Below are 12,021 nucleotides of genomic sequence, written 5' to 3' on the forward strand. Positions count from 1 at the left end.
ATATACGGGTATACAGATATTAGGTCATATAAAATATTTTGTATCCACAATACACAATGTATGATATAATCACGGCTGTTACTGTAGATTCCAATTTGTGCTTAAACGGTCTGATTCCGCAGATTGCTGTTTTCTGTTTGTGGTGTGGATATGAACCCTACGCGTTTTGTCACAAGAACTTCATCAGGGGTTAGGTCAGCAGAGAAATACACATGCAATTAACAAGTTCTACTGGGAATTCACAGCATTTTCATGTGATGAGTAATTGATGATGGACACATCAATAATTAATTGTAATTCAAAATATGAATTTTAGTAGACAGAATCAACTGGAGTTGTGGGGTAAAAAAAAACCTCACAGCCAAGAACTTTCTGCAGATAATTCCTCCTGTGGAAATGCTTAAACAAGTATGGGGACCATGTGGAAAAAGAATCTGTACCAATGCCATACTACTGATCATACGTACTGTATATGTACGAGTTGTATAAATTTATGCAATGAGAAGTCTTGTTACCTTATTTATTGAACCAGCCCTGTATTTTTGAGTAGATTTTATTCATTTTAGAAGCAGTAAGTAGACTAATGTATTATCTGAAATTCAAAGTCTTTTGAAAAATAAGATGCAAGTGGTGTGGCTACTGCATAAAGAAACAGGCTGATATTGATGTTGGAATGTGACCAGCACAAAAAGCACCAACATAGGCTCAGCACAGGGCCCAGTAAACCCAACAACAAAGGGGTTAAACTAACTGTTTTGAATCTTGTGTTTTTGTTTATAAGACCACCATATCACACTTGTTATCAGTACCACAAGATTAGTTTTGCATAAAAATAATTATATGTTGTAACCCAGTGGCCTATTTATAAAACTTATCACCTCGTTAAATCATGCTAAATCAGCACATTCTGCATGATTTAAGTTTCCCTGCAATTTATGCCAAAGGCTGAACACAGGATACAGCAGTCCACATTTTGTTCTCCACTTTGTCAAGCTCCTAAAGCTAAGCTTTTTGGAGCCTCACTCCTTAATAGATGATGCCATCTATACATAGCTATTGTGACCTAGGGCTACTTTTTCTAAGTTCTTTACCGGAGAGGCCACACACGAGCAGTACGCTCCTGGAGGAAACAAAAATATGAAAAATAATCTCTAGATTTCTAAAAATAATACACGCTGACATTTGGAAACCCTAATTATAATAACCCAAAAGGGTGCTATGGGTAAGTACTCCTGGGCAGTAATAAAACCAGACATGGGTGTCTATTCATGAAGGAGTGAATAGTGTTGAGAAGCGAGCCAGTGAAGAAGTTGCCCATGGCAACCAATCAGCATTGAAGTAACATTTATAATTTGTACAATATATAATTGTACAGAGCAGCTGATTGGTTGCCATGGGCAACTTCTCCACAAGCTCACTTCTCCACTCTTTTCACTGCTTCATGAATAGACCCCATAATACATTAACCTGCAGAGCAATCATTGGAAGCTGAACACGAATGGTAGTGATCTATTGACTTACCATGAAGACCAGTCTGTTAGTACTCATAAAGGAGTACATTTACTAAGCAGTGATAAGAGCGGAGAAGTGAGCCAGTGGAGATATTTCCCCATCAACCAATCAGCAGCTCTGTATCATTTTATAGTATGCAAATTATAGATGTTACTTCAGTGCTGATTGGTTGCCATGGGCAACTTCTCCACTGGCTCACTTCTCTGCTCTTATCACTGCTTAGTAAATGTACCCCATAATACTGTCTGTAAATGCTGAATAGACCTTGGATGTGTCATTGCTGGATCAGCCAGGTATGCCTTCAAATACTGTATACACTATGATCAGTTCCAGGGTGCATTATGGGTCTGGAATGTATGTCACCCTCCCGGCTAATGGGAAAAAGGTGCGTGTTCTTTTTTATAAGAAATGTTGTTGCCCCCTGCATTGTAACAACTGCCGGTGTGAAATTATGGGCCATTAATTCCTGTCAGCATCTCCAGGAAGCAGCTCTGTGCATTCGGGTGTACATCTGCTTTCAATTGGTTACATTAAAACCAGATATTGTAGAGTAACTGCCTGCTGCCATTGGTATAGGGATAACAGTGTCACGTTTACTTTCCAGGATATTCTGTAGACACTATCAACATGGTGAACTCTGTCAACTTTGTTGCCGGAGCCCCAAGAGCTAATTACACTGGTCAAGTTGTGGTGTACAGCATTACCGACAAGGGGAACGTGGCGAATATTCAGATTCAGAAAGGAGAACAGGTAGGTGAGGCTCGTGGTGAAATAATCCTTACTGGAGTAGAAGGAGTACACGCTTGATATCTGTACATTCTATGGGGTAAATCTTGCTTCTGCTAAGGTTCCAAAGTAAGAGATATGTGTTCTTCAATGCAGTAAGTGCCACATACTAAATAACTGTGTTTTAAGGATACTAGAGATGAGCGGGTTCGGATTTACTTGAATTTACACGGTTCTCAAAACGGTATCTTATTGGCTGTCACCTGTTTTGGATAGCTCATAATAAAAAAATCTGGATAAATCCGAACGTGCGCTAATTTGGCGTTAAGTACTGAGTACATCCGAACCCGCACATCTCTAATAGATACACTAAGAAAAGTAAAACTAGAGGTCCGTACACATTAGACCATGTCGCTCTGTGAGCGATGTCGTCTAATGTTTCCCCCTCCCGGGCCGGCCGGTCGGCTGCTGACTGTACACACTGAGCGATATGACCGCTCATATCGCTCAGTGACGTCACGCCTCCACCAGCCCTGCATGCAGGTCGTGGACGACAGTCCAGATCCTGCATGCATGCCCTACCGACAGCGATGATCGTTGCCGACCCGCGGGGCCGCGCAGCGGTTGTCTCTAGTGGCATACACACTTGCTGATAAAAAGAGCGATGTCGCTCAGGGAGGGGGAAAATGAGCGACGTCGCTCATTTTATCAGCAAGTGTGTATAGGCCTTAAGTTTTGTCTGATCCAGGACATATCCTTTAAATGGCTACATTATGGTACCCAGGGCCGTTGAGACAGCCACTGGGCTCAGGTACTGAAGGGGGCATGTCCAATCCCAGTAGGCGTGGACACGCTCCCTCCAGAAAGAAATTAAAATACTATGTTTTGCAAAGGGAGACATTTAATCCCCCTCCAACTGACCCAGGTTTGGGTAATTTCTACCAACCCATCCCCTCTCGACACCCCTGATGCTACCCTCTCCACTGTCTGCCTGCATTGAACTGAATTAGCCTTTTCCATTAAAACAATAGAAAAAGGTAGGAAGATTGTCTAACTACACCAGGGGAAAGTATGTAAATAAAATATAACTCTGATTACCTGTAATTACATTACAACTATTTGGGTCAAGATTATGTCCATACTGTGTTCAGAGCATGACATGGGCAAGCACGGAGACAAAATTATGGCCCAAATAGAGTTATCCTAGCAGTCTCTTCTCCAGCATAGGAGGACAGTCAGTGGTGGATTTCCCACTAAGCATGTGAGGCACGTGCTTTGGGGTGACACTTGCTGGGGGGGCAGCATAGCATGAAGTACAGCTCCTATCAACTAGAGTTGGTGATACATGAGACAGCGGTGCGGAGTCTAACACGCCGGTAGTTTTCACCAGTGACGCCAGCATAGAGGACTGAATTCCGCTGTGTAGATACGCAGGGTGCAACCTCTCTGCCAATATTTCTCGCATTCTAGTCTCTTGTTTACTGTCTGGCACATAGTACAGGGGCGGAATGCTGAGTTGGTAGTGCAAAAAGTGATAGTTAAAGAAAAAAACAAGGACCAGAGGGTCACGAGCAAGGTACACAATCAGCAACTGAGAGGGAGTGTCAGACCTAAATGGGTCAAACACTGGAGCACAGTTCACTGCAATGAAGGAGTACTGGAGTGGAGACTAACGGTCCTACTTACTAAGCCTTGGATGGAGATAAATCAGATGGAGATAAAGTCCCAGCCAATCGGCTCCTAACTGTCATTTTACAAACCCAGCCTGTGACATAGCAGCTTGGCTTGGCTGGAGCTTTATCTCCATCTGATTTATCTCCATCCAAGGCTTAGTAAATAGACCCCTAAGTATATAAACCTACTACTCTGGCAGTTAGACTGTGCAGGAGCCAGGCTTATATAGCCCATAGGACATTTGAATACTAGCACCAAGATGATGTAACTAGTCGCATGAGCCACCATGCATCAAGTAAGCAAGCATTGCCAGTTACAGTACTATGGGTTCAGGTGCAATGTCACACAATAAGTGTCAAAGTAAAGCCTTAAACTGTACAACAAAGATGATTATGATTGACATTAGCCAAACACTGTTATGCATTGTCATGGGATACCTGCTGTCAGTGTGTCTCTGATCCATTTGGACAAGAGTGATCTCCTTGACTTCCTGACTCTCCTTCCAGTTGGTGTCATTGTGTCTCTGATCCATTTAGACAAGAGTGATCTCCTTAGCTACCTGACTGCCCTTCCAATTGGTGTCATTGTGTCTCTCATCCAGTTGGACAAGAGTGATCTCCTTGATTACCTGACTCTCCTTCCAGTTGGTGTCATTGTGTCTCTGATCCAGCTGGACAAGAGTGATCTCGCTGGCTGCCTGACTCCTCTTCCAATTGGTGTCAGTGTGTCTCTGATCCATTTGGATAAGAGTGATCTCCCCAGCTGCCTGACTCTCCTTCCAATTAGCTCTGCCAGCAGAAGGCATGATCATTCATGAAAGAGCACACATGGCTTCTGTTGTAACTACTCCACAACCAAGAGAAACAATTTAATTGACTGAGCAACGAGGAGACTTTTAATTACCTAAAGCCTCCTAAGAGATGTCATTTTATAGGAAAAGTTAAATTAAAATATACAGTATGGCCCTCATTCCGAGTTGTTCGCTCGCAAGCTGCTTTTAGCAGCATTGCACACGCTAAGCCGCCGCCTACTGAGAGTGAATCTTAGCTTAGCAAAATTGCGAACGAAAGATTCTCAAAATTGCGAATAGAAATTTCTTAGCAGTTTCTGAGTAGCTCGGGACTTACTCTGCCACTGCGATCAGTTCAGTCAGTTTCGTTCCTGGTTTGACGTCACAAACACACCCAGCGTTCGCCCAGACACTCCCCCGTTTCTCCTGCCACTCCCGCGTTTTTCCCAGAAACGGCAGTGTTTTTTCACACACTCCCATAAAGCGGCCAGTTTCCGCCCAGAAACACCCACTTCCTGTCAATCATATTACGATCACCAGAACGAAGAAAAAACCTCGTAATGCCGTGAGTAAAATACCAAACTTCTTAGCAAATTTACTTGGCGCAGTCGCAGTGCGAACATTGCGCATGCGCAATTAGCGGAAAATCGCTGCGATGCAAAGAAAATTACCGAGCGAACAACTCGGAATGAGGGCCTATATTGGTTAAGGTGTGCAATTTAGAGTTCTAGCTCTTCTTTAATGGCTGGCAAAAAAATATACAGTATTGAGACAGGACATACAACATTTTAGTACAGGACATAGGGGGACACTTACTAAGCAATGATAAGAGCGGAGAAGTGAGCCAGAGGAGGAGTTGCCCCATCAACCAATCGGCAGCTTTGTATCATTTTATAGTATGCAAATTCTAGATGTTACTTCAGTGCTGATTGGTTGCCATGGGCAACTTCTCCACTGGCTCACTTCTCCGCTCTTATCACTGCTTAGTAAATGTCCCCCATAATTCCATAATGACATCACTGTTATGTTGTGATGTACAGAAATGAATTGAAGGATTTTGGAGGATTAAAAGTCGGCAGCACAGTTACCCTGTAATTCTCCCTGGTTATGGAAGGCTATTTTTCTCAGTGTGTGATTCTCGCTTGCAGATTGGCTCCTATTTCGGCAGTGTTCTGTGTTCTGTGGATGTGGACAAGGATTCTGTCACTGATGTTCTACTCGTCGGGGCTCCCATGTTCATGAATGAACAGAAGATAGAGCAAGGACAAGTCTATGTGTTTTCTATCAAATGGGTAAATATTTCATATATAGGCTATATGTAATAGGGTGCGGATTGCCGGACGATCTCTGAGGGTTTTTTTAACAGCAGCAGTCATTTACCTTTTCCTTGTTAATGAATACCGCTTTAAAAAAAAACCTCTGAGATCGTCTGGCATCCCTCACCTCCGGCAAACTTGGACTCTATTACATATGTCCCATAGAATCTATTTGCATTATATTATATTATTCCGGGGGAATAATTTTCATCAAACTGAGAGGGAACATTGCAAACGCTGCCTACGGATCATTCTGCAGAAACTATATGAATTGTGCCTTTATAAAGCCACAGATTTACTCGGTGACTTCTATATATCCGTATAAACTTACAGATAATAACATAATACTAAACATCATTGGAAATATCTCTCCCTCACTGAGGTAAAGATGTATTAGGCCTTGGACAGCAATAAAGTGGATGGAAATAAAGTATCAGCCAATCAGCTTCTAACTGTCATGTTAATTAGTAGCTGTTAAGTTAGTAACATGATAGTAGCTGAATGGCTGGTACTTTATCTCTCTCCAGGGGCTTAGAACATCTGCCCCTGAGAGCCACTAATGAAACGGTTAAATGTTTAAAAAAAATTAGAAAATACCACATATCATTTGGTAATTTATTTATTTATTTTGGAAAGGGAACTTTAAGTCGACATGAACTATTGGAAGGCCCTAAAAACTCAGAGAACACCAGGTTTGGTGCAACCATAGCAATGCTTTCTGATATCGACTTGGACGGTTTTAATGATGTCGTCGTTGGAGCGCCTTTGGAGAACCAGAATAGCGGAGCAGTTTATATTTACAATGGGTATAAAAACACCATTAGAACTAAATATTCCCAGGTAATTGTCATTTTCAGCATACTGGTTCAATGCATGTCTACTTGCCTGATAAATGATTCAATTATATTTTTGAAGATTGATTATTTTGACTAAAATAATGTACAGATCTGATGATACAGTAATCAGAAACAAATTGGAATATCTGACAGTGGAATCTTAGGGGGTAATTCAGATCTGATTGCTGGGCTGCTAATTTTACTGTCCTGCGATCAGATAGTCGCCACCTCCAAGGGGAGTGTAAATGCGCCGTACAAGTGTGCGATGGCATGAGTACGCAGAGCTGCGAAAATTCACTTTGTGCAGTCTGTGCGCAACCCAGGACTTACTCCGTTAAGGGGGGTACTCATGGAGCGATCGCTTCTTTAAATCTAAGCAATCTGACTAGATTGCTTAGATTTTAAGCAGCGATCACTCCGTGTGTACCCCTCACAGCGATAGCGATGCGCAGCCCGCTATCGCTGGTGCTAGATTGGCCTGGGTGAAATGAGCGCCCCCCCGTCTCCCCCTGCACGCTCAGCACACATTGCACTGTGCTGAGCGGGGGGGAGAGATGTGTGCTGAGCAAACCGTTCAGCACACATCTCTCCCCTGATCTGCCGGTGAGTACCGGCCTTTAATGCGATGAGAAGAGGCTGATCTGGGCCAACTCTGACGTCAGACACCCTCCCTGAAAACGCTTAGTAACGCCTGCATTTTTCCAGACACTCCCTGTAAACGCTCAGTTGCCACCCCCAAACGGCCTCTACCTGTCAATCACCTTGCGAAAGCCCGTGCGATCGGATTTTTCACACCATCCTGTTGTTGTCCGGTGCTCATGCGCATTGCGGTGCATGCGCAGTTAGGACCTGATCGCCCGCGTGTGAAAACGCACAGCAGCGATCAGGTCTGAATGACCCCCTTAATGGTAACAAGTATGTGTGTGTATGTGTATATATGTGTGTGTGTGTGTGTGTGTGTGTGTGTGTGTGTAAAAGGAAATAACCAACCATAATACAGATGTAGAAGTAACATAATGTTTCCTTAATTGGTGGTTGCAACACGTTTCACGGTGTATCATCCCACTTCCTTAGGCATGTGACACGTTACTCAACCTTGATGACTGGAATGTGTTGTAGCCTAGCAGTGTCGGATGATAGATAACCGGGAAATATAAGTATACAAAATTAGACATTTGTTGACAGAGGATATTCTCCTTTTTAATACACAAGCTCGTTTGTCTTTCTAAGACTGGTGCCATAGATAGGATTTTCCTTATTACCTACCTTTTCTATACTGACTCCATTATCAGGGAGCCAAACATTGAAACCCCTTGTCCTGTGAGACCGGGGCAAATCCCCTTTTATTAAAACACATGCAACTGGGCTCCCCAATCTGTCAGGCCACTTCAATTTTGTTCATCTAGAATGCTAAAATCACACATTTTGGTCCTAATTCAAAGCTAGGGGCAACTCTGAAGAGGAGCAACTTGCACTTTGGCAAAACCATGTTACATTGCTGGTAGGGCAGATTTATATGTGCACACAGGTTAGAGTTGGGAAGGGCATGATCTAGCTTAATTCATAAATTCACTGTTTCCAGCAATTGTTCACTAGGGGCCTAATTCAGAAGTGGTCGAAGTTGTGCCCTGTGCCACAAAGTACCGATTATTGGTACATTGCACATGTGCAGGACCTGTTCTGCACGAGCGCAAACCGGTCCTGCTACACAAAATGCAGTACGGCAGAAGACTGTCAGGGATTGACAGTCTGCTGCCTTCTGGGGGGCAGGGATGGGAGCGGCGTTGGCCTCCGTTTGTGAAAATAGAGGCGTCGCCGCCTTTTTTACGGGGAGGAAAGAGGTCAGGGACGGAGAGTTCCTGGCCTCTGTGACGGGCAGCTTGTGCAGCACCACGGGTGCAGTAAGCCACCCTATGGTGACTGAGTGATCTGATGCCTGCGTCCTAGGATGCAGGTCAGATCACTACTGCAGCAGTGGAACATACATCTCCTGCTGCATCACCATATAGCGCTATCACTGATTCTTCCCTAGACACAAAAGCACTCACTATTATCGCTGCATGCAGAAAATTTAAATGTATTTGCTTCATTTGTAATGCAACATGGGGGTAAATTTACTAAGATGGGCGTTCTATTTAAGATGGGATGTTGCCTATAGCAACCAATCAGATTCCATGTATTATCTTCTAGAAGGTGCTAGATAATTGAGAAGTAGAATGTGATTGGTTGCTATTGGCAACATCCCATCTTAAATAGAACTCCCATCTTAGTAAATTTACCCCATGGTTTGTTATTGTAGCAGACGGTTCCTTTTTTTCCCCTTTGAAATGAATAAATGGCTTTTTTCCTTCCATATACAGAAGATCCTTGGTTCCTTGTTCACGCCTCCCCTGCAATTTTTTGGAAGGTCATTAAATGGTCATGCGGATTTAAATGGAGATTCCATTACTGATATATCTGTCGGCGCCTACGAAAAAGTCGTTCAGCTTTGGTCAGTAATTCTAGTGATACCATTGGAGAGTTAAAATTCTAATAACAAAAGTAATAAAAATGTTATATTATGCATCATGTAAAAGTATATCCGTATACATTCAGTGGTAATTTTTTTTTTTTTTTATCAGGCATACCTACTTGTTAATATTGATATGTAATTAGCCACTCATGTGGCTGCACCCATTAGTTCCCTTGAATCTATAAAGAATGCTGCAAATAAAATCCAATAAGCAGCAGCAGTAGTATTGGACTCAGACATGAAGGGCCCACCAGGAGAATGAGGTAGCAGATGCCCATGCTTAGGGGTGAAGCCAGCCTCCACAGGGGTTGTGGCCAGCCACCAAAGAGGCTTGGCTAACCAGTAAATAGTGCATGACCTTAGGCTTCTTGATACATATATATATTATATATTGTTGGTCCGTGCATGATAAGTAGTAATGTATCAGATTAATAACAGCAGTGCACTGTGGAAAGTACACCATAGTCCTGAGCAGCATAATGTAACATATGTAAACTGTATAATTTAAGTCCACAGTCTTGAACCAGATCCCTAGAGCAGGTGGTGGACCTCTAGGCAGTGGGGCCTAGTGAAACCATGCTGCCTTGGGTCAATGCTTCAGAGTCTTGGCTGAGGGGTAGGGCTGTGCAGAATCAGTGGCAAACGCAGGATTTGCATGGGGGGGTTTCCAGAACTGGGTGGAGCCAAGCACGGGGGTGGGGATTGAGGTGACCCAGTATATGCTGGGTCCGTAAAACTAGTGTGTCTGTGTATATATATATATATATATATATATATATATACAGATCTACACATATATATACCTATGTATATATTTATATACATATACACATAGCATATTAAACATGCATATATATATACACATACAGTACACGTATATATATACGCATGTATATATATCATATGTGTGTGTGTTTATATGTATGTATGTATGTATGTATGTATGTATATACATATTTATATATGTATGCACAAATTGCACATGGATATATATGTACTATAATTAAAATAAAGTAAACTTTTATTAAGCACTTACAAGTGCCACCAGGAAGAAAGCAGGCTGCAGAGGACCCTAGACAGTCATTAATAATACTCATGCAGCAAAAAAAAATATATATATATATAATTTTTATTTATTTTTTTGGTGGAGGTTTTTTTTTGGGTGCTCGGAAACCCCCCCGGGTGCGCCACTGAGAATAGTGTGCAGAATGTTTTCTTGGCTTCCATATTACTAACTGAGTATTGTTTAAATGCCACTGGCTACTTGAGTATTTCTCCTGACAATGTGCATCCCCCTTATGGCCACAGACTGTCCATCTTCTAATGTCTACTTCCACCAGGAATACACGTCATGTCACAATGCACAAATGTTCTAATGATGGTTCCACAAACATGATAATGAGTGTAGTCCTTGTACTTCAGTGGTCCCCACAGTCCCAATAGATCACCTGTGGGATGTGGTGGAATGGGAGAATGGAAGATTCCCAGCATGGATGTGCAGCAACAGTGTCATGCTGTCATGTCCCCGTGGACCATAATCTGTAAGGAATATTTCCAGCACCTTGGTGAATCCAAGTCATGAAGAATTCAGGCTCTTCTGGGACAAAGGGTGGTCCTTTTCAGTTCTAGAAGGTGGACCTAATAAAGTCAGCACTAGTGTATAGTAAATCTTGGGATAATGAGAAGTCAGTGAGGTGTTACTTGGTCGAATGTTTTATCCTTAAGTAACTGCTATAGTTATTCTGGTTACTGACTAAACGCCAAGTGACATAGGTGTCTAGGATTTTCACTTCACAATAATAAGAGATCTTCAGTGTTCTCCCCAGAATTTTTTTTGTGCCGGGCGGCATTATGAGATAGCCAGGGATATGGGATTTGTGGTGCTGCGGTGCTTGCCACCAGTGCAGGGTGGAGGAGGTGGCTAGAATCCTCCTTCCGGCGGGGCAGCACAGAGCAGTGACTTGCACTGTGACGTGGCAAGTGATGCAGCGGTTCAATGTGAAACGTCAGTGCAGCGCAACTTTCGGCGCATGACAGTGCAGGGCGGCTGGAGAATTGTGCTGTACAAATATCAATAGGACTATCATCAAGACAGCATAATGATGACCAGCCTCCATATCGGAAGTATTAGAACTGTATTGCTATTTTAGTAACAAAATGATGCAATTTTGCTACTGTTGCGTATTTAGGGAGACATTGGGGCTGATAGTGTAGGGGTGTACACACCCACATTGCTCTGGCCACACCCACACAGAACTGGTCACACCTCCTCTGCTACTCACAGTAGGCCCTTGAACATTTTCAGCTCCAGGCCGATGTGGCCGTTAATCCAGCTGTGATTGGTTACATAGTTTGTTTCCATAGAAACTTCCTCTCCCTTTCACTTGTAAATTCTCCCCTGTCTGAACCATCTGCATCCTCCTCATCATGTTGTGCACAGACTCTGCTTTCGTGTATGATTTGTTTTATAAAGTGCCTGCAGAACTTTATATAGCATTCAGTGGGAGTAGTGGTGCTGCACCGTCACTCATACTGCTTATGAGGCCGTTTCCTACACAAGCAAACTATTCTGCTGCCTCCTACTACTAATTGCACTGCTTGCTTACCTTCATATAAGGTCACATTATGGCTTTGTTATCCTGCCAGTAGTGTGGT

General features: G+C 42.9%; 1 protein-coding gene across 1 annotated transcript in view; it reads left to right on the forward strand.

Annotated features, from left to right (window-relative positions):
• The window catches only part of ITGA2 (integrin subunit alpha 2), a 280,739-nt gene that overhangs the window by 153,477 nt on the left and 115,241 nt on the right, over positions 1 to 12,021 (forward strand). Inside the window, exons 12-15 of the mRNA XM_063961900.1 lie at positions 2,117 to 2,262; positions 5,851 to 5,994; positions 6,655 to 6,858; positions 9,215 to 9,345. Coding sequence (XP_063817970.1) covers positions 2,117 to 2,262; positions 5,851 to 5,994; positions 6,655 to 6,858; positions 9,215 to 9,345 — 625 coding nt within the window. The remainder of the gene's footprint in view (positions 1 to 2,116; positions 2,263 to 5,850; positions 5,995 to 6,654; positions 6,859 to 9,214; positions 9,346 to 12,021) is intronic.

Source organism: Pseudophryne corroboree, chromosome 1, assembly GCF_028390025.1.
Source record: "Pseudophryne corroboree isolate aPseCor3 chromosome 1, aPseCor3.hap2, whole genome shotgun sequence".
NCBI classification, from domain to species: Eukaryota; Metazoa; Chordata; class Amphibia; order Anura; family Myobatrachidae; genus Pseudophryne; species Pseudophryne corroboree.